General features: G+C 35.4%; 1 protein-coding gene across 1 annotated transcript; it reads left to right on the plus strand.

Moving 5' to 3' along the window:
* The first annotated feature begins 18,296 nt into the window (after window positions 1–18,296).
* On the plus strand, window positions 18,297–23,914 carry LOC104223084 (P-loop NTPase domain-containing protein LPA1 homolog 2-like). The gene is made up of 8 exons (XM_009774437.2): window positions 18,297–18,480; window positions 18,702–18,839; window positions 19,719–20,023; window positions 21,011–21,092; window positions 21,479–21,895; window positions 21,994–22,734; window positions 22,899–23,009; window positions 23,307–23,914. Exons 2-8 carry the CDS (start codon window positions 18,705–18,707, stop codon window positions 23,703–23,705), a joined length of 2,190 nt encoding a protein of 729 aa, XP_009772739.1. The 5' UTR covers window positions 18,297–18,480; window positions 18,702–18,704; the 3' UTR covers window positions 23,706–23,914.
* The last annotated feature ends 219 nt before the right edge of the window (window positions 23,915–24,133 follow it).

Consider the following 24,133-nt stretch of genomic DNA (forward strand, 5'->3'; position numbering starts at 1 on the left):
CATGTTTTCTGGTATAATCCCTTTTGATCTTGTTCGATAATGGTAGGGTGCCAGTACGCTTTAACAATTAACTGTTTGGAATTGGACAAACAACAAATTTGTTAGCGTTAGAGTTTTAACAGATATTGCAATTGCATTTTGGGGGATGCAATATTCTTAGGCAGTTAACCATTTCTAACATGTTTTTGCTCCTACCGCGTGCATCCTCCCGACTGGTTTTTATTTATGCCTTTTTCAAGTGTTTCGGAAACCCTCCATTCCACTTTTTCCCCTTTTTTATTTATTCACTTTCTTTTACTTTTCCCTTTTTTTTTTTGTTGTGGTCGAATCTTATGGAGATTGCCTACGTATCATGACCCCGCATGAATCAGACCTTGCGTAGTTCGGCCCAAATGAAAGGTAACAACAATGAGACATTTTTTCTTTATCAATTTTCATCATAAAACAAACTGGGTTTCAAAGGTTTAAAGATGACCTACAAACTTGAAAATCAAACAACCCACCTATTCTAATCAAAAGATTTACAAACTTCAAAACAAATGGCCAGCTTCCTTTCTCCGTTTGACAAATGCGACCGAACGCTTATTTTTGCAAACGTGGCCCCTTCTAAATTTCACATGAATTTTGAGGCCGGAGAGAATTATTTTATGACACTTTACAAACTTGTCCGTTCTTTTACGAAAATAGCCTTTCGACAACTGAAAGATACTCTAAGGCTATTTCGGCAAGAACGGTTTAAGACACTGCCGAAGCTGGCTCGGCTTATTTTGACCAAAAATTCAAACGGTATTCACCTGACCGCTGACTCTTGTTTTTTTTTCTTTTCAAATTACAATAAAACCTGGTGTTGCAAACACGGCCCTTCAGCGCCTCGAGGACGAAGATTTTTTAAGGCTGTGTGGATCAACTGGACCAAAATCCTAAACATGACCCAAAAGGTGGCTGTTTATGCAAAGTCAGCCTTCCGGCGTCCCTTTCGGGAATATTTGGCTGTGTTTTGACAAAACAGCGTCACCCGACTTCTTTATGACATGTTTTTTATTTATTTATTGGTTTTTGGCTATTTTAGCAAAAAGGGGGTTGGACCCGATGAGGGTTGCCTACATATCTCACACCCGGTGAGAATCAAACTCGCGTAGTTCGGGTCAGATCATGACTAAGTAAATGAACTAACTTTTTTTTTTTTTAAATTTTCGAAAGAAAAACTACTAAAGCAGAAAGAAAATATTTTTGGAATTTTACTTTCAACGAAAGACATGCTTACAAAAATATTTTTGCATTTTGAATTTTCTTTTCAAATTTGAAAAACGAATGAAAATATTTCGGATTTTTTTAAAGAAAATATTTTTATTTTTATTTTTGGCATTTTCATAGACAAATAAATAAAAAAAAACATTTTAAACAAGACTTTTTTCATTTTCATTTTCATGGCAAGACAAATTATTATTTTTTTATATTTTTTTTTGAAAACAAAACAGAACAGCGACTTTTTTCTTCTATTTTTTCCTTTGCTTTTAATAAACAAACTAATAAGACTTTGTTTTTTTTTTCATTTTCTTAAAATTTCGGCAGAGTTTTGAGAGTATTTGGGTATTGTTTTTTTTTTTTTTCAGAAATAAACAATCAATTCCCTAACCGCTATTTTTTCTTTCTTTTTTTCAATTTCACAATATTCCTGATATTCAAAAATCGGTCAACACACAAGTCTGAATTAAAAAAAATGCACAAGTAGCAGCAGGTAAGATGCATCAGGATGGTCATTTTCATTTCAGGTTGCTAGTCCTAGACGGACCCAACCCCTGTGTTGAGCCCCCTAAGTCAAAATGCAACATGATGCAAATAAGCGTTCCTACTAGGGATCCGGCATGAAGTCACGTTATTATATGTTCAAAACCTGGGTCGGTGTTCTAGACAGTGTACCCGAGCGGACAACTCGAGTTGAGGAAAGAGCTCCTTTCTGGGAACCAAAAGGCCAGCCGGCTTAGAAACTTTCCGAGCCTCTTTTATTTAGGGTATGACACTAACAGAATAGGGAGTCTTAACCAGTAAGCACATCCTCGGAGATAAGAAGAGAAGGTTTCAGCACAGTTTATATGCACAGTTCAGATAATATCATAGCGGTAAAAGCAGCATTTAGCACATTAGGCTCAAAACATGTAAAAATCAGATAAAGCCAAATATAACAATTTGTCTAAGCTCGAATTTCTAACCCTGAACCAGTGGTTCTCGAACCATCCCCAGCAGAGTCGCCAGAGCTGTCACACCTCCTTTTTCAAAAGATGTCCCCCATTATCTTGGAGTTGGTGTAAGGTGTGGTGGGTTTGGATTGTTATGGGTTAGATCCGAAAATTAGGCCTAAAAACGGGTAGTTTGAACCCAAATATTATTCTTTTGCCCAGACCCGAGAATAAGAACACGACGTTGTTCAATTAATCCTATGTAAGTAAAATAACTACCAAAATAAGACTGACATTTAAAACAAAACTATTTTTTAATATTTTTTCAAGATTAAAATAGCTACAAAATATTAATAAAACTATTTTTGTGATTTTCGTTTTTATATAAATATAAAATATAAAGTATTATTTTTTTGTGTGTTTTCTAAAGATTAAAATGACTATAAAACGTTAACGAAACCATTTTTTTGTAATTTTCGAAATTATATGAAGATAAAAAAATACAAAGTACTAATTTTGTATTTTCAAAAGATTAAAATGGCTGCAAGACATTAGTAACTATTTTTTGTAATTTTCGAAATTATATAAAGTACAAAAATAAGGTACTATTTTTGTATTTTTCAAATGAGAAACGCATAAACTAAAAAATATATATATATTTTTTTGTAATTTTTCTTTTTGTGACGAAATAAGGTAAAATAGTCAAAATTAGCTAAAATAGCTATATTAGACCTAAATTAAATATTTACGCTAAAAATGTAAAAATTCTTGGGAAGGGTCAAAAATCACATGTCTACAACCGGGTGTCAATCTCGTGTTCTATTCATAATCTCAACTTTAGTGTTATTAACTAATAGAATAAGGAACGAAATAATCTCCCTTTGTACAAGCTCGATTACAATTTCCCATTTGCATTTGTCTTAGACTAATAACTAATAAGTCACGTCCCTTTTTTAAGCATGTAATTAATTTGGAGATTTTCTTTTAGAGACAAACTTAATAAAAATGTAGTCACTTTAGGATTGTCCTTTTAAAATAAATGAGATGAGCCTCGCTGGATAAACACATAAATGGCGGGGCCCTCGTTAAATGTATGTATTAAATACTTAGATTCCGGGACGGGCCGTTTAGCAAATTTTACGGCCCTACCCAAAATAATGATACGCTAGTCGCTTTAGGCGCGTATTTAATAATGTTATCTTCTTAAACTCGGGTGCACATTTATGTGACCCAAATCCAAATCTCAACGGAGTAGAAATGTGTCGCTAATCACGGGTGCATTGATTGTGACGTGGTTCGAGATGCATGTCCATGACGTTGCAAATTCCTTTAAAAAATAATGAATGAGACGAGCCTCGACAAACAAGAATACACAAATTGTGGGGCCCTCAACGGATAGTTATTTCGAATGCTTAGATTTCGAGACAGGCCGCATAGCGAACTTTACGGCTTTTCTCAAAATAACAACGTGTTAGTCTTTAGGCGCGTATTTAATAATGTTATTTTCCTAAACTCGGGCGCACATTTATGTGACCCAAATCCAAATCTCAACGAAGTTGGAACGTATCAAAAATTGCGGGTACATTTATGTGGCGCAATTCGAGATGCATTCTCACGACGTTGCAATTCTTTGAATAAATAATAACAAAGCGGTAAACAGTTAAAATTTGCATGTAGGTTCATAATTGTATAAAATCAGATAATCAAGCCGAATATGACAGTTGAGCGACCGTGCTAGAACAACGGAACTCGGGAATGCCTAACACCTTCTCCTGGGTTAACAGAATTCCTTATCCGGATTTCTGGTGCGCAGACTATTAAACAGAGTCATTCTTTTCCTTGATTCGGGATTCAACCGGTGACTTGGGATACCATAAATCTCCCAAGTGGCGACTCTGAAATAAATAAATTAATCCTGTTTCGATTGTCCCTTAATTGGAAAAACTCCCTTCCGCGCCCCTTTGCGGTGGCGCAGGGTAAAAAGGAGGTGTGACAGCTCTAACGACTCTGCTGGGGACCGAACACAGAACCACTGGTTCAGGGTTCAGAATTCGAGCTTAGATGAATTGTTATATTTGGATTTATTTATTATTTGATCTTATTACATGTTTTGGCCTAAATGTGCAAAATGATGCTTTTTTACCGCTTTGATAGTATTTGAACTGTACATACAAACTGTGCCGAAACCTTCTCTTCTCACCTCCGGGGATGTGCTTACTGGTTGAGACTCCCTATTTTGTTAGTGTCATACCCTGAAATAAAAGAGGCTCGGAAAGTTTCTAAGCCGGCTGGCCTTTTGGTTCCCGGAAAGGAGCTCCTTCCTCAACTCGAGTTGTCCGCTCGGGTACACTGTCTAGAACATATACCCAGGTTGAACCTAGAATAACTTGACTTCATGCCGGATCCCTAGTAGGAACGTTTATTTGCATCATGTTGCATTTGACTTAGGAGACTCAACACAGGGGTTGGGTCCGTCTAGGACAAGCAACCTGAAATGAAAAAAGACCATCCTGCTTCATCCTGTTTGTTTTGCACATTTATTTGCTTCAGATCTGCATGCTGACCGGCTTATGAAATCGGGAATTTTTGAAAAATTGTGAAAAAAAAGAAAAGAAAAATAGCAGTGTAGGGAGATAACTACTTATTTTTAGAAAAATAAAACCAATGTCCAAGTAGTGTCAAAACCCTGTCGAAATTTTGAAAAATGAAAAAACAATTGTCTTTTTAGTTTGATTTATTTGAAAAACAAAAGAAAGAAGTCTTGTTTACAAGTTTAGTTTATGTTACCCGAACTACGCCGGTTTGATTCTCACAGGATGTGAGATACGTAGGCAGCCCTCATCGGGTCCAACCTCCCCTTTTGCAAAAATAGCAACAAAAAAAAATGTGTCAAAATTTTAATTTTTGTCATAAATAAGTCGGGTGATGCCGCCTTTTGTCAAATATAGCTGAATGTTCCCGAAAGAGGCGCCGGAAGGCTGACTTTGTATAAACAACCACCTTTGGGTCATTTTTTTTTAGATTTTGGCCAGTTGACCCACACAACCTTAAAATCTTCGCCGCCAAGGTGCTAAAAGGTCGTCTTTGCAAAACCTGGCCTTTTTTATTTTTTAATTTGAAAAAAAAAGAGTTAGTGGTCAAGTAAATACCGCTTAGATTTTTAGTCAAAATAAGTCATTCCAGCTTCAGAGATGTATTAAACCGTTCTTGTCGAGGTAGCCTTAGAGTATCTTTCAGTTGTTGAAAGGCTATTTTCGTAAAAGAACAAACCAGTTTGTAGTGTCATAAAATAATCCTCCACGGCCTCAAAATTCATGTGAAATTAGGAAGGGGCCACGTTTGCCAAAACAACCATCTGGTTAAAATTACCAAATAGGGAAAGGAATTTGGCCGTTTGTTTTTGAGTTTGTAATTCTTTTGATTAGGGTGTGATATGTTTTGATTTTCAAGTTTGTAGGTTGTCTTTTCGTCAAAATCTGTTAGTATGGTCAGTTTTTAAACCGTTGTAATCATGTTTGTTTTATTATGAAAATTGAAAATTCCAAAAAAATAAAATATTTTATTGTTTTTTATCTTTTTCGGTCCGAACTACGCAAGGTCTGATTCATGCGGGGACATGATACGTAGGCAATCAACATAAGATTCGACCACCATTTAAAAAAAAGAGCACAATTACAAGACGCCGGAATGACGCACGTAACTGAAGCAAATGCATGATAGAAAGGGTTAACGCCCTAGTTGCATTGCATCCTCAATGTGTATTTTTCCTATCTGTGAAAAACCCTAACGCTACTCGGTTGCTCTCATTTTTGTTCCCTTTTCAATCTTTAGAAAGGTGGTTGGTTGTGGTTCTGAAAGTAACGCTTCCCTGCAACACAAAGTCAAAAGGCAATGGTAGAGAACAACATAGCTAAGTGGGTTGGTACCGATGCCCGAAAGGGATTGGTTGAACATGACTATGGGTTGGTAGAAGAGGTAAAAATGTTGAGACAGCATGTGGCAGACATGTATCAGGCATGGATAACTGGGAAAGCACCACCCCCGCCACCGCCTAGCTTCTTGAACTCTGTCCTTAGCCAAGAACCCAACACCATAACGGATGATCCCTCATACTCTCCATCTCAACCCACTTATGATAGCTTTCCCAGCCACCCGAGTACCTCCATCACTCGTCAACTCTACTCCCCTCCCCAACGCCACTTCTCTCCACGAAACTCCCAAAGACATGCTTTGCTTTCCAAATACCCAGCTCCACAAAATGCCTATCCACCCTCACAAGCCTACCAAAAGCCCTCTGGATCAGGTTTCCAGCCCAATCAAGCATTTAGGAACGAGAGGTTGCTGAAACGAGAAAAAACTCTCACCCCGATCGGAGAATCTTATGCAAGTCTGTTTGAAAGGCTAAAACATGCTGGCCTGATTGAGCCGCTCCCCGGATATACTCCAGATCCACGTGCAAGAAGCTTTGATCCTACTGCACGATGCGCATACCACTCCAATGTCCCAGGGCATAGCATTGAGAGTTGTCGTTCGTTGAAAAGGGAAATAGAAAGAATGATTCACAAAGGAGTGATTACGATCGATAACAGTAATAAAGAGCATGGGATATTAACTAAAGTTGAAGATGTTGAAGCGGATGGTGGTCTTAGCTATATCGATGCGAAGCTCGGTGGCTAAGATGCCAGGTTTGATAAGTGGAAGGACGTTCCGTTCCTTGGTTAGCAAGAAAGAAGCTTTTGGTGGCTTATCTTGTTGTCATTTCTGTTGTCCGGATTATTCTTAGGGTTGTAATCCGGATATTGTCTTGTGTCGAACTTTCTTATCTTTCCATTTTTGTCATAACGGTTTGTTTAGTTTTGTCCAGGTTTGTTTCGGGATTTTATTCTGGTTTGTTTTTGTTTGTATTATTATTCAAACCATTTCACCGTTAGTCTAATGCCAAATCTAGTCTTTTATTATTTCCAGTCATCTTTTTGTTTAGTTCTTTTATCATTTTGATCAGCGCCGATTCTAGTGACATGACATGCGCACACGGTTTGGGCCTAATCTTAAAAGTTAATCATAAAACCATTGAGAGGTGATCAGAACATTTAAAGGAAATAAGGACGGTTTGAGATTATTCGGAGCTTGAGTCATGTGGAACTGGGGCAAGTAAAACATAAAGAAAATCGTTAAAGGCAGGATTCGCCAAGTTGACATGAGGGTCGAGAGTGAGAGTGTTGCCCAACTGTGCTTTAGAGATGATAAATGAAAAAGCAAATGTGTGAATATAATTGTCAAGTCCAGCACCATCGGAAGAGGCTACAAATCTTTGTTTAATTGTGCTGTTTGCACTTGGCATGTTTTGAAGACTGGAATGACGAAGGCATTTTATTCTGCTACCTAAACACTTTATCCTTCGTTACCCCTTTTGAGCCTTATTCATTTTCTTTCATACCCCTCGTTCGGAATCAATAGCAAAGGTTGGAAACACAAACGTGAAAAAAAAGAAGAAAAAGAATGCAACAAAAACAACAACAAAAACAAGAAATGAGGAAAACAAAGAAAAGAAAAGAAAATAATAGGTAAATGAAAAAAATAAATAAAAAGGAATTGGGAACTACGTTTGACCTGATTCCTCAAAGAGGATACGTAGGCGCTTCACGGCTCGGTCATAGTGTGCATAGTGTAACATAGTGTAAAAAAAATCCCCAAGCAAGAAACCGGGGCAGAAGTTGTGCTTGATGTAGAGAAAGCCGGTTCCGAAGGTTGTAAATTTTGAACCCAAATTGATTCGTTTTGAGCCGCTAATACCCTTTCTTTCTAGCCCTATCCAAAACCCCACGTTACGGTCCAAAGAAAGACCTTTTGACCAGTCTTCGAAAGATGCCAAGTCATACAAACGGAAGTCGGGGATAGCACCCTGATTCCCAACAGAGAAAAGGATCATGGACTGGAAATGAATTGATAGCCGAAAAGAATCCCCAGCAGAGAGAGTCATATCAGCAACACTCCAAATCCCCAGCTGGAAAGTGATACAAATGAAAGAGTCTTATAGGTGAAAATCTTCACGGGCACCATAAGGCGATGAAAGTTGAGAGAAAAACCAAAATGAGAGAGGCTTGACAGTGAAAACCCTTCGGGTACTACAAGTCGAATAAAGATTGAGAATCAGATGGAAATCACCAGACGAAAGTTGTGAAAGGCGATTAACGACAGAGGATAGCCATATGTGCATGTCATGACCATTAGAGTTGGTATCCGCATTTGATAGGTTTTTATTTTATAGTTTCCTCATTAGAGAGTCATCTCTTTCCTTTGTCTTTTATTCTGTTCCTTTTTATCTTTATCCTTTCATAGAAAAATTTCCCAGTAGAGTCTGTTTGGTCAGAACAAGTGAGAAATGACTTCAAAATCTGCCATCAACTTTCCAATTATGCAAGACGAGATCTGACTAGTATATCCAAGTGGTATAGTCAGCAAGGAACAAGCGCGAGGCCAGTGTCAAGAAAGATATCCCCAGCAAGAGGGGATTGACAAAAGGATGGACGAGTGTCAAGAGGGATATCCTCGCCGAAATCAAAGGTTATAGACCTCAAGGCCAAGGCCCGTGGACAAATCAAGAAAGAACAACGCGGAGAGCAATGGGCATGATTTGGAAAATTCATATGAGACTAAAAGGTCGGGGAAATTCCAGTTTCCGAGCTATGCCACAAAAGAAGAGGGATATCCCCAACAGAAAAGGTTGTTTTCAGTGACACGAATAAACAAAGAAAGTGGTTAATCAATGAACATGCAAGATCTGCAAGTGAAATCAGCTGTCATGAAAATACATGAGGTTAGATAAGGAGACTGGGAAAATGGTCAAGAGGTTTGGGAATAAGGAATCGTCAAGAAGGTCAGAAAGTATCAGCCCAAGCTTCAAGATGGACAGACAATGCATAGATGAAGAATGGTTGATGGCATCCCTAGCAGGAGTATCACAACCAACCACCACGTTCTAAACTGCCCAAATTTTCTTTGATTTGAAGCGGGGACAAGGAATGCTACCGATGACGGAAAGATGCGTCACAAGAAAGATTGTCAAACTGGGGCAGAAAATTTTCGTTCATTTCGAAAATTTTCGGGAAGTATAACACAAGTTTGGTGAAAAGCGGTATCCCCAGCAGTTTTTCGGGAGAAGGCAAAACGAGTTTTAAGGGAGGTAGTCTTCGAAGGAAGAAGATAACAAAACAAAACAAAACAAAAAATCATAATAATAATAATAATAATAATAATAATAATAATAATAATAATAATAATAATAATAAAACTAAAGAAAGATTTTTTTTTTAAAAAAAAGAAGAAAAAAAAAGAAAAGAAAAAAGAAGAAGAGAAAGACCAGTTTTGCAAAAGGAAACAGTTTGCAGAGGAATGAAACATCCTACTTAAAGGAAGTAGTCTTGGAAGGAGTAAGATATCATATTTTACTCAGCAGAGTTATCCTCAGCAGTGTTATCCCAGCAGTGTTACTTAGCGGTTTGCAGTGTTATCCCCAGCAGTCCACAGAGAAGACAGTACAAGTTTTAAGGTAAGTAGTTTTGAAGAAAGATAATTCAAGTTAGAAGGAAAATGTTGTTGAGGTCAGGAGCCCCCCTGAAGAATAGAATGACGATTTATTTTTAAAGTTGTTGTCGAGGTCAGGAGCCTCCCTGAAGAACAGAATGGCGATTTATTTTTCGAAGTTGTTGAAATCTCGCCCCCCCCTGAAGAACAGAATGACGATTTATTTTTAAAGTTGTTGTCGAGGTCAGGAGCTCCCCTGAAGAATAGAATGGCAATTTATTTTTAAAGTTGTTGCCGAGGTCAGGAGCCCCCCTGAAGAACAGAATGACGATTTATTTTTAAAGTTGTTGTCGAGGTCAGGAGCCCCCCTGAAGAACAGAATGGCGATTTATTTTTCGAAGTTGTTGAAATCTCGCCCACTTGAAGAACAAAATGGCGATTTATTTTTAAAGTTGTTGTTGAGGTCAGGAGCACCCCTGAAGAACAGAATGACGATTTATTTTTCGAAGTTGTTGAAATCTCGCCCGCCTGAAGAAAGGAATGGAGATTTATTTTTCAAATTTGTTGTTGAGGTCAGGAGACCCCTGAAGAACAGAATGACGATTTATTTTCGAAGTTATTGTTGAGGTCAGGAGCCACCCTGAAGAACAGAATGGCGATTTAAATTTCAAGTTTGAAGTTGGGAGCCCGCCCATATAACAGAGGAATACATTTCAGTCTTTAAATTTTAAAGTTTTAAAGTTGGGAGCCCGCCCATATAACAGAGAATACATTTCTGTCTTTAAATTTCAAGTTTTGAAGTTGGGAGCCCGCCCATATAACAGAGGAATACATTTCTGTCTTTAAATTTCAAGTTTTGAAGTTGGGAGCCCGCTGTCTTTAAATTTCAAGTTTTGAAGTTGGGAGCCCGCCCATATAACAGAGGAATACATTTATGTCTTTAAATTTCAAGTTTTGAAGTTGGGAGCCCGCCCATATAACAGAGGAATACATTTCAGTATTTACATTTCAAGTTTTGAAGTTGGGAGTCCGCCCATATAACAGAGGAATACATTGAAGTTTGAAGTCAGTAAAGCAGAGGGTTACAACAAAAATCCCCAGCAGAAATCAGAAGGAAGACTACAAGTCGAGCTAGAAGTAAAGAAATACATTAGGAAACACAAAGCAACAAGGCAGCAACAGTCACATGACCAAGCTCGAGAATAAATCTTTGTAATTCATAGATCATAGCTTAATATAACTTCTTGTTTTCTTTCTAGCAATGGTATAATAAGGAGATCGAAAAGCAGTAGTAACAGCATGCAACAGCAGTAACAGCAACATCGCAGTCCCATGGTAGTCCCAGCTACCAAAACTTTCTGAACTACACGCGACCTGATTCCCTTATAACCAGGGATATATAGGCTATCCAAAACTAGGACTCGGTTGCGCCTTTCCTTTTTTATTTTCTTCCTATTTTGAATAACGATATGATCAAAAATTAGTCGCATTGTTTACTTTATCTTTGCCTGAAAGCTCTTCGTGTTTTCGAGCAAAGAGGGGCAACTGTGAACACCTAATTTTTGACAACATTTAATTTTTTATCACTTTTTTTATGTAAATATTTTAGGGGGTTTTAACCTACTATTATTTTAGCTTTATTACACTTTTTATTATAGGATAAAAATATCAAAAAAATTAAAAGGTGAATTATCACTATTAATATTTTTTTATTATTTTTTGTTTTTTTATATAAAAAAAAATCCGAAAATATTTATTTATTTATTTAAAAAAAAAATAAAATAATTTCGGGAATGATTTAAAAAATAAGAAAAAGGGAAGTATTGAATAAAAAAATATAAAAGTAAAAATAGGTGGAATTCTCTTTTAAAAAAAGTAAAAGAATGTAGAAAATTTAAAAAAATAAAAAGTTTTGTGGAAATTTTAAAAAAATTAAAAAGTAAAAGAAGGTTGGAATTAAAAAAATAAATATGAAGGTATCTGAAAATTTAAAAAATTTAAAGTAATTGAAAGTAGCATTTTTAAAAGAAAAAGAAAAGATAGTGGTTTGTTTTTTTAAAGAAAAGTTAAATAAAGTGAGATTCTCTTTTAAAAAAATAAAAAGTGGGATTTTAAATAAGATAAAGTAATTAAAGTTGGAATTTTAAAAATAAAAGTAAATAAAGGTGGGATTTCTTTTTCTAAAAAAATAAAAGCAATTTGTAAGTGGGATTTCTTTTAATTAAAAAAATAATAAAATAATAAAAAACAAATCTGAAAATTTCGAAAATTTTGCTATAAATAGAAGAGAAAATTTAGGAAGAAGGGTGGAAAAAAAGAGAGGAAAAACTAGATAGAGAGAAGAAAAAAAGAGGGGGCGGAGTGAGAAGTATACACCCGATATACATTCTGTATACACTGAATATACAGGGGCAGAATTCATTTTGGAGAGTTTTGAAGTTGAAAAAAAATAGTTACTGCTTCATTGCCTCGCTTAAGATCTGAAATAGCTGGGATTTCTGGATTGAGGTGTTGAAGCTACTGTGTTGGGCTTTCTGCTGCTGTATTTTGCTGTGTTACTACTATTGTTGACTTCTCTTTCATCTTCTTGTATTGCCATTTCCAGGTACACAGCTGTAACCTTGGTCATTTGTAAGCCGAAAACATAAGCATGAATATACATGAAGATTTGAAGCTTTAAGTTTGATCTAGCTTTTCTACTGATTTGTATATTAGGATATCTCATTCATTAATATCATGCAAATGCCTGCGGAATGCATAAACTGGACTGTTGAATCTATTTCTACAAGCATGTGAATAATGTTAGTAACTAATATTCGCGAATGTTAGTGATTGATGTTAGCCTAATGTCGGTTTTTTAAGCATTGACGCATTTCTTCGACAAGTCGTAAAAAGAGTAAAAAACAAAAATGGCTTTGTATTACACATAGTCAATTCCAATAGTTCAAGTCATCTAATAATGTTAGTTTAAATTAATCAAAGAGTTGTTGGTTTGTTTTGATATTACCGGGTGTCAATCTCGTGTTCTATTCATAATCTCAACTTTAGTGTTATTAACTAATAGAATAAGGAACGAAATAATCTTCCTTTGTACAAGCTCGATTACAATTTCCCATTTGCATTTGTCTTAGATTAATAACTAATAAGTCACGTCCCTTTTTTAAGCATGTAATTAATTTGGAGATTTTCTTTTAGAGACAAACTTAATAAAAATGTAGTCACTTTATGATTGTCCTTTTAAAATAAATGAGATGAGCCTCGCTGGATAAACACATACTCGTTAAATGTATGTATTAAATACTTAGATTCCGGGACGGTCCGTTTAGCAAATTTCACGGCCTACCCAAAATAATGATACGCTAGTCGGTTTAGGCGCGTATTTAATAATGTTATCTTCTTAAACTCGGGTGCACATTTATGTGACCCAAATCCAAATCTCAACGGAGTAGAAATGTGTCGCTAATCACGGGTGCATTGATTGTGACGTGGTTCGAGATGCATGTCCATGACGTTGCAAATTCCTTTAAAAAATAATGAATGAGACGAGCCTCGACAAATAAGAATACACAAATTGCGGGGCCCTCAACAGATAGTTATTTCGAATGCTTAGATTTCGAGACATGCCACATAGCGAACTTTACGGCTTTTCTCAAAATAACAACGCGTTAGTCTTAGGCGCGTATTTAATAATGTTATTTTCCTAAACTCGGGTGCACATTTATGTGACCCAAATCCAAATCTCAACGAAGTTGGAACATATCAAAAATTGCGGGTACATTTATGTGGCGCAATCCGAGATGCATTCTCACGACGTTGCAATTCTTTGAATAAATAATAACAAAGCGGTAAACAGTTAAAATTTGCACGTAGGTTCATAATTGTATAAAATCAGATAATCAAGCCGAATATGACAGTTGAGCGACCGTGCTAGAACCACGGAACTCGGGAATGCCTAACACCTTCTCCCGGGTTAACAGAATTCCTTATCCGAATTTCTGGTGCGCAGACTGTTAAACAGAGTCATTCTTTTCCTCGATTCGGGATTCAACCGGTGACTTGGGACACCATAAATCTCCCAAGTGGCGTTTCTGAAATAAATAAATAAATTCCGTTTCGATTGTCCCTTAATTGAAAAAACTCCCTTCCGCGCCCCTTTGCGGTGACGCGGGGTAAAAAGGAGGTGTGACACATGCTATGCTTCTTTTAGGACTACTTTTTAATTTTCAAGAGCTGGTTGTTATATTTTTCCATAAAAGAAAGAAAAATACTTTTACTCATTGTATTTTTCATATAATTATCAAATATCTAAATATTACTATTTGAATAATTGTCACATTGTATTTGACTTCACTACAACGATTTTCAAATTGAACGTAAAGATAGAAAAAGTGAAAAGTGCCAAAGATATATGTGGACGAGATAGTAATTGATAAATTATTAGGATCTAGAAAGAGTCATGGCTATTTCTTCAAAAATTAACTAAAATAAAACGGTCATACAATGGCTACTTTTTAAATTTTTCTTTTTGGTACTGTACTTATAATTCAAAGAATCAAAGTGATACGAGATTTGACAGTACTTTAAACTGTGTGCCGGTGATGGACCCCATTTTCCTAAAATTCTTAATTTGTGATGTCAATATAGAAATACTTTTTAACGCTGTAAAGCAAGATTACATAATTTCAACAAAAAATAATAATTAAGTTTCTGAATATTTTAATTGTATACACCAGATTTATGTCTATTATTAGTAGAATGAATTAACTCGCGCTTCCTACAATTTTCTCTTTTGACAATAATCGCAATATAATTTGTATTCTTCCACATTCCAGCCAGAGAATAGGTAATATTTAGTCTTTACGGGATAAATAAAGTATTATATTAGAGACAAAAAATATAGGATTGTTTTGTGTTTAATAGACACGTTCTTTTGACCCAATCAACGTGTATCTAAAATATTGGTAGAAAAGTACTAAACTATGTTTATAACAAGAAAAAAAAAATCATGATTTAAGAAGTAGTAGTAGAAAAAATATCACGATTTTAAAGAAATAAAAGAAAAAAAGACAAAGGTTGATAGTGTAAGGAAAAATAGCCATTTTTCATAAATTTATCTTCTTTTAAGCGTATTTTATTTTTATTTAGGAAAATAAACAATATATTTGGGAAAAATCTTGTTGGTTAGCAGTTTTTTTCTGTTGCTCAACTTCAATTTCAAGAAGATCCCTCCAAACTTTTTTTTTTTTTTTTGGTCAGCAAAAATTAGAACACAAACCTATATTTCCTACATAATTCTTTTGTGATAATGGTAGATAAGGTTGATCCGTTGAAAGAGAGGGAATTAACATTCAGTTCATTTCTTTCTTCGCAGTCTTTGCTATTCCATTTGCAATTCATTTCACACCTAATTTATGAAGAAAATAATTCCATATGATCAGTTACAATTTGAATGGAAAAAATGACTTTATAATCATCTCATTATTTTATTTACAAGTATCATATGTTTTACCGATTTCATGTAAAAATAGTTATACAACTAATAAATCACTCCCCTTGCGAAAGACATATGACACATTATCCCTGTTAGAGACGACAACTCGTTGTACAAAGAATTCCGGTGTGGGGAAGGATTGCACTACAAAGGGTTTGATATAGACGTCTACCCTAATGCAAGTATTAGTAGCTGCTTCTATAACTCGAATTCGCGACCTATAAGTCACACGTAGTCCTTTTTTGAAGGGGTTCATGCCAAAAGGTGAGAACCTCTATGTCTCAGCTATTATGAGTAATTCATGAATATAACGCGAGTCTTTGATCCATGTATGTCTTGTTGCTCCAGTTCATGAACACGTTTTCAAGATGACAAAATTAGGTATGTAAATGCGTTTAACTTATACAAAATTTGGACATATACGTAACAGAAATTGCATATCTTCTAGAACAGTGGAATCATTCATCACGTATTTTTGCTCTCTTCAGCTATTGAAGTAAAGATTTCTCAAACAAAAAAAAAGTGAAAGGAAAAGATTTAAAGCATTAATTATTAGACTTGAAATACTTTAACCTTTTATTTTTATTCGATAATATAGGTCAATATATGCACATTTCGATTGTTTTATTGATAGCTATCGTTCACGAGCACAAGTACTGAATATCTTTGCCTAAGCTTATTGCAAACATGAAGCGGAGTGGAATTAGGTAAGCTATTATGACAACAAAACATTTTAAAAAGGTAATATTTTTTTTCATTCCATTGTTCTTTTTACAAATTAAAAGAAAAGAATTAGTTAAAGTCGTTATATTAAAGCGCCGTGTAGTGGAAAGCATTGAATAAATAATCAAAAGATCTAACGTTGGTCTTTAACGCCAGTCCAACTTTAGGAACTTTTTCCTTTCGTGGGATCTTGGTGTTTTTCTCTTTCTTAAGCAAGTCAATTAACGTGTGGCGTTATTAATCATTAGATTAAATGAGATTCCCTTCCTTTTTTCATTTTTCTTTTTTAATAGTAACTTTTGCATATTAATTTTAACAATTTTATTGGATCGATCTCTATCGCCTTCTATTAGCACATGTATTTAACTACAAATTGTGTCCATTAAAGTTTTAATAAATAAAAAGAAAGTACCTACTATATTTTTTATTGAGATAATCCTTCATTTTTAATGTATTTTTTCTTGATAATATATATATATATATATATATATATATATATATATATATATATATATATATATATATATATAATGATGAGGAAATACTATAGTTCTCCCTTTATCTGAACCTATTTCCTTTTTGGTCCATTTCAAAAAGAATAATTTATTTTTAAATTTGGCAATAATTTAGCTTAAACTTACAATTCTACCATTAATGAAAAGCTTTTATAACCACACAAATATTTTGGGGCCCCTTTTAACTTGTTTAAGACTACAAATTTTAAATTTTTTTATTTTTTCTTAAATTCCGTATTCATTCAATGAGGTTCACATAAATTGAAACGGATGAAGTAGTATTGTTTATTTGTCTTGGAAATTGGGTCCTTGACCTATATTACCGCTATCCTTAAACCGCCCTACCCCAAAAATAAATGTGTAAAAGTCATACTCTTTGGAGAAAGGATTTAAAATAGTCCCTTAAGTTTGGACTTTGGATCAGAATCATCTTATTTTTAACCTTAAGCACTGACAGTCCTCTAACTCTATAAAATGAGTGTAGAATTCATCCAACTCTGACTAATCTGCTAAAAATGAATGCGTGATACACACAAATGTATACACAAAGAAAATCTAAGTTAATATTACGAAAATACTACATACTTCTAATATATATATATATATATAATAGTTTTGTGGAACTAGCTTGTTAAAAGTCAATATTTTTTTTAATTTTAAAACAAAATAATTTTATCATTATCTTTTAAAGACGTCTTAGCATATTTTTGGGAATGAAACATGCTTTGTATGTGGGTGACACGTTGTTTCTTACGATAACGTTAAAATTCTACAAATTTACATAGTTAGAACGTTGATAATCTTCAAACAAGAATAAGGACGATTCGAATCAGGATAAAATATATTCGATGATCAAGCCGTTTTGTTTTGTTATGGGAATGAGATATTCTTAGCAAGTGAACAACTAATATGTTAATCTTTACGCCTCAATTAAAGCTAAAATAATCCAATTTAATATGATTGAAACGCTATTTTTTTTTTCAAGAATAAAGACAATTGAATCGTGGCAGTAACATATTAGATGACCAAACCTTTTTTGTCGGAATATAAACATTACACATTGGCAACACGTTAATTTTTACGATTCAATTAAGACAAATTATAAAATTCAAATGCAAAATTTAAAAGGTGTTATTGGCTCGTGTCTAGAAAAACCAATATTTCAAGACAAAGCCGCATTTAAAGTTTGTCATTTTCTTTCAAAGATGTCATATTGCGTTTAGGATAGAAGTATACGAAGAGTTGAAGATTTACCTTTTCTTTTTTGTTTTGAAAATAAAATTATACGTTTTGCACGTGATTTTCGTTAATTTTTAAGTCTCTTAAATTAGGACATAAGGTATACAGAAAGTAAAAAATCTATCTATTTTTTTTTTTTGGGTTTTAAGAATGTAACATACTTCGCCGATTTTCACAAACTTTTAAAGATTAATTAGAGTTAGATTAAAGGTTCTCCAATTTTTCATAGTTGAAGGACTATTAATCTTTCTCAAGATAAATGACAAAGATGAGTTTAAATCGAAACTCAAACTTAAGGGGCTATTTTGGTTATTTTCTCCTCATAATATTTATTCACAAGTCCTTTTCATGTTTTCCCTTTGCTTTGTTTCATTTTCAATGTCTTTTTTGTTCAATCTTCAATCCGCAAATAGACAATTACCTCGTAATTCAAGGACAAAAGTTGTTACTCATATTCAGATCCACTTTTGTCTTTTCCCATAATTACAACATACTTCTGTGCCCTCCCACGTGTAATAAACACCCAGTCTTCGGTGCCCCGATACTAAACCCGAAACCGACCCGAAAAGAACCGGCTGGGAATTTATAATTACTATAAATAGACACGAGAAGGGAACTCGTGTATGTACTCGTGCTTGGATTCGTGGAAAAAAGCAGCAAAGCAAAGGCGTGTAATGTAATGGCGAGATCGCGTTGGAAATTGCTCTCTTCTTCTTCATCAATTTCCTCTCTCTAGTAATCTCACCGTTTCCTAACCCTAAACCACAGCCTCCGCCGCCTATCGCCGCCGCCGACGAAATAACTCCAAAAGGTTCAATTTCGATATTCCATTTATTGCAGTAATAACCGGCATTATAATATCGTTATAATGTGTGTGATTTTGTAGATTTTTTTCTTCATAAGGTGGAATTGATGATCGATTATGTTACGGAGACAAATTAACAATTTAGTATGCATGTTGATCTTGTAGATTGTTTAATTTATTTGCTTGGAGATTAAGTTTTTCGGTTTTTGTTTTTACTGTTGTTGCAGAAAATGGCTAATACAGAGGTGACAAAGCTATTGTATATAGTGGTAGGAGAGCCAGAGAAAGACTCTTTTAGATATACGCGTTCTGTTCTGCAGAGTACTCTTCAACTTATGGGATGTAAACCTCGACATGCCTTTAAGGTACTACTAATTATTTCTTCTCGTTTTTTGATGATTTATTATATGGATAACTCAATATTTGAAAAAAGTACCTAATTTTGGAAAAAAAGTGCCAGTTGTTATGATCCGATTTACTGTTGAACATGCTCATTGATAATTGTTGCTCAGTAATTGTGCATATGGTAAAAGCATAGTTGGAATGTTAACAGTTTTTTTCCCTCAATTCTGTGACTGCCAATAACTCACTGATCAGTTATGATTAGAAAGTTTGACGAAGAGGTATTTCTGGTTTATCTTCAAGATTGAAGTTTGACAGTTAGATTAATGAAGTTTGACAGTTAGATTAATGAAGTATGGCAGTTAGATTATGAAGTATGACTGTTAGATTAACGACCAACAATATTAAGCCGTTGTCTTCTTAAAGTTGAGTTTTTTCCTTAGCTAGATTAGTGAAGTATGACAGATTAACAACCGAATCTTTGTCGTCTTCGTAAAGTTGAAAGTATGACAGTTAGATTAACGACCGACAAGACTTTTTAGTCGTCTTCGAAAAGCTGATTTCTTTTTCCCTTTAGATTGTGTTGTGGTAGAGAAAAAAATTAATGCCCTTTTGTTTTAAGCTCACACGTAATGTGTTCCTGATTATATGCTTGAGGAAGTTTTATTTTAAACTTTTTTCTATTTGCTTAAAGAGACAATGAGTCTCATGTAAGATTCTTCTTTTAAGGATTGGCAAGAATGAAAGTCTTAACCCTGCTGATGAGAGTATCCCTCATAAGATTCCAAAAGTCCATTATCATCTGTTCTTTAGATGATCTTTTGCATTTGTGACTTCCAATTTCGCTTAAAGCATATTAAATTTAGGCACTTCTATTACTGAATCTTATTTTGCATGAACAGATTAGCAGGACAGTTTTTGATAAGATGAGAAGTGAATGCATGGGCGATAAGTTGGTATCAGCAGATAGAGTGCAGGCGGGACAGGATAACTTGAAAGGCCTTCATCATAAAGAGTCTAGTGCCTTTATTGATGCATTCTTGGATAAAGGGGACAATCGAAGTGAGAGTAAACCATTTGAGTTGTACAAAAGGCGCACAACAGTGGTTGTCAAGAGAAAAACGTTTTTAGATGTTGTTTGTGATGCTCTAACCGAATACAAGTATATGGGCCCCAACCAGAGGGCTGACTTAATTTTAGCTTGCAGGTAAGTTCCTGCAGTCTGTTAATATTACTAGGTGTATTTTGCTATGAGTACACCCACCTCCCCCCAACAACCCCCCCCCCCCCACACACACACACACAAAAAAAAAGTTCCAAATTTGGCATTTTAATCACAGTTATATACAGAGCCGGGATGGGTATGAGAATTGTAGTTTTGTAGCCCAGTTACCAATTAACTGCAAGTTCTGGGCTTCAAATCCTCCTTATCCCCTAAAAAATATAGTGATGTCTTAAATAGTATGCAACCGTTTAAAAACGCAAAAAAGATCTTTTCTCAGATGGTGATCATTCTTTGGCCTAACTAAAAAGAATATTTGCAGATTTTCTAAGGTGTTAGATAAGCAAAGTAAAAGTTTCCTTTTTGATGGTGTATATATTTGAATGGGTGACTGATATGATATTTCTGTTTTCCCATTAGCGGGCACCATGATGTATTTATTGGTTAATTTAACAAGTATGAGATGAGTCTGCCATTCTCATCAGAGGTCACTGATAGGCTTTGCTAGTAATTTTCTCATCTCCTCTAAATGAATTGATGTCTGAATTAGTAAAAATGTCACTGAAATGCAGGTTTTTACTGTCTATGAAATTGCATTAAGATCTATTTCCTTGGTAGAAATACATCCTTCATTTACAAATTGTGGGAGTAATCGTTGCCTTTGGAGGTTTCCTGAATCACTTTTTAATCACAATTCAATCAGCGTACTTGTGGATTGTGTTAATCAAGTTTATTCCTTAGTATTTTAAACTAATGTTTCTCTGGCGCCAATGTCATTTGTTTTTATTTTTTCTGTTTCATGTATCTGTGGTTATTTATATTTTAGTGTCACTTGTTAAATTAGGGGAATAATGGCCCTATCCATTTGTTGTTGATTGATATAGGAAGCTGATGATGTGCACATGTGCTGATATTTTTCTTCAGTGTACCTTGTTCTGTATTTTCTTCACAAATTCGTTTGGTATGTTTCAGGATCCGAGAGAGAAAAGAATCTGTAACCGTGCTATTGTGTGGGACTAGTGGCTGTGGCAAATCTACCTTGTCTGCTTTGCTGGTATAGATTCTCTCATAGCCTTAGCTGATGTACTAACCTCCTAATTTTGGCATGTCATTTACTCCCTGGGTCCCATTTATGTGACTCAATTTGAATTGATACATTGATATTGATCTGACTTATGTATTATAGTAGTGGTAATGGAAGAAAATATTTAAGTAATAGTGGACTTTTTAGTTTAATAAGGAAAATATCATATCAAAGGATCAAAATTTGATTTAGTTTAAATGAATTTGAATTCTTGAAATTTGTGAAAGCTTGATAAAATAAGTACATATCTTTGGTGGAATGATGTTAAAACATTATAATATCTCCTGAAATGGAAGATTGTCATATATACTGGGACATGAGGTGTGTATGATTTCCTTCTCGAATCCTGTTTACAGGGAAGCAGGTTGGGCATAACAACTGTTGTGTCCACCGACTCCATTCGACATATGATGAGGAGTTTTGTAGATGAAAAGCAAAACCCTTTGCTTTGGGCCTCAACCTACCATGCTGGGGAATATTTGGATCAAGTAGCTGTTTCTGAAGCAAAAGTGAAAAAAAGGGCAAAGAAGTTAGCTGGCATTTCAACCCCTCCAATACAAAAAGAAGGTGTAAATGGTCCGACTAATGGAAAATCTCCACCTGTTGGGATTTCAAGTGCTGTTGATTTGATTAGTGCCAGAGAAATGGCAGTTGAAGGATTTAAGGCACAGAGTGAGATGGTAATTGATAGTCTTGATAGGCTAATCACTGCCTGGGAAGAGCGGAAAGAATCAGTCGTCGTGGAGGGTGTTCATTTGAGCCTTAATTTTGTGGTAAGAATTAATTTTAAAGAATGTGTATTTCGCTTTTTATCTGGAGGAGTCTTTCCAGTGGTGATTAACTTGGTTCTAATGTTTTCTTTTACCTGCAGATGGGACTAATGAAGAAGCACCCCTCAGTCATACCTTTTATGGTTTACATTGCAAATGAGGAAAAACATTTAGAGAGGTTTGCAGTACGTGCAAAGTACATGACACTTGATCCTGCTAAAAACAAGTATGTTAAATATATTCGGAACATCCGGACAATACAGGAATATCTCTGTAACCGAGCTGACAAACATTTGGTGCCAAAGATTAACAACACCAATGTTGATAAGAGTGTAGCAGCCATTCATGCCACTGTATTCGGCTGCTTAAGGAGGCGTGAGACAGGAGAGCAATTGTATGATCCAATCACAAATACTGTTGCACTCATTGATGAGGAATACAGGAACCAGTGTGCTGCCAATTGTGTGAGCTCTAAGGGAATGTTTCAACTGATTCAAAGACAAGGTTCTTCTAGGCACTTGATGGCTCTTCTGAATAATGATGGATCAGTAGCAAAAGCTTGGCCAGTTTACACATTGGGCAATGATGGGAAGCCTAATATGGACCATTCCATTGCGAATGGAATAGGGACCCCTATGTATGGACCACTGCAGATTGGCAAGGCTGAACCTATTAATCTGCAATTTGGCCATTTCGGGATCAGTGCTTGGCCCAGTGATGTTGGTGGTACGAGTCATGCCAGTAGTGTTGATGAATCAAGAGGTGAGCTGACAGACAATGGCAGCAGGTACTATTCGTCTTGCTGCAGCTCACCAAGGTTTTCTGAAGGACATGCAAAGGAGGTATGCTTAGAAATCATGACGAGCTCTTATAAACTAGTGTAGTCTGTCTTGGCCTTTGGTTGATGAAATTTGGAGCTTGTATATATATATTTATATATATTTTATATTGTCCATTTAGTTCGAGTAGTTAGTTGATGCATTCACTTTTTTCACCCTAATTACAGCTCAAAGAGGATCAATCAGTGCATGGTAGCGATGAAGAGGTTGACGAACCACTTGAAAGAGACAGTGATGAGGATCTTAGTGATGATGGGTCCAAACAAGTTGACGATGAGGTATGTGGGAATGACATATATTTAATGTCATTAAGAAGCTGCTAGATATTGTTGGTAGCATGTTATTTCTAGATGGGAGGAGGTCTAAACCAATTAATAAGATCACACATTTTGGTTTGCTTAGTGAATATGCGACTATGTTCAGATCCTCTTTCTTGCTGAACCATCATGCCTTTCAGTTTCGTTTCCAAATATTGAATTTGAAGCACCCAGTATCAATTTTCAGGTAGCTCCTGGGAATTTTATTCTCTTTTGTTTCTTGTTTAATAGTCAACCTCTTTGTTGCTATGAACACAGGAAGGCTCAGTGGATGAGGAATCTACCAAATCAGACGAGGAGTACGATGATCTTGCCATGCAAGATATTGAAGAAGATGGTTATACGACTGATGTTAATGAAGAGCTACACAATAAGTTGGAGTTGAGTAATAAGGTCGTACCTGTTTCAGGGGAGCAGCTAACTGAAGGTATTGAGACGTATAGGAAGAGCATCGATCAGTCCTTCAGAAGTAAGAGTGCTATAATTTTGGAGCCACCTCTTGGGAGCTACACTTCTTTTCTCAAAGAGAAGAATGAGAAGAGAGTCCCGACTTCTGGAAACATTAGAATAAAGAAACGCTCTAACAGTATTCCAACCCTGGGAAAGCACGGGACGTTGATAAATGGCTCTACCTTCCCAGAAGAAGTGTCTAGGTAGCACCATAATTTTATTGTGTGGTTTTCTTTCATGCTCTTGATGTAGTTGCTTGTCACCTCCTTCATGGCCTCTTTTCTTTTCTCTTCGACTTTACTAGCATGTTTCTCTTTTGTTTTTAGCTTTGTGGTTAAACGTTTCGAAAGAGGTATCACCTCTGTGTATAGGAGTGCATCTGCATTAAATTATGCCAGAGAATGCCTGTTTATTGAGTGTGGTCTTCTTCCAAGGTCTTGATGCAGTTGAAGCCTCGCATCCCACCTCCCTCGTGGCTTCTTTGCTTTTCTCGTTGCTAGTTTTGTTCTATTTTTTGTGAACTTACGAAAGAAGTGCATCAGATAACCTCTTCTAGAGCGTTGGCATCTTTTACTCTTTAGTAATCTGAAATTGACATGTCATATAGAGTTTGGGATTTTACTGGGTCCGTTGTT

The sequence above is a fragment of the Nicotiana sylvestris genome, chromosome 11 (assembly GCF_000393655.2).
Source record: "Nicotiana sylvestris chromosome 11, ASM39365v2, whole genome shotgun sequence".
NCBI classification, from domain to species: Eukaryota; Viridiplantae; Streptophyta; class Magnoliopsida; order Solanales; family Solanaceae; genus Nicotiana; species Nicotiana sylvestris.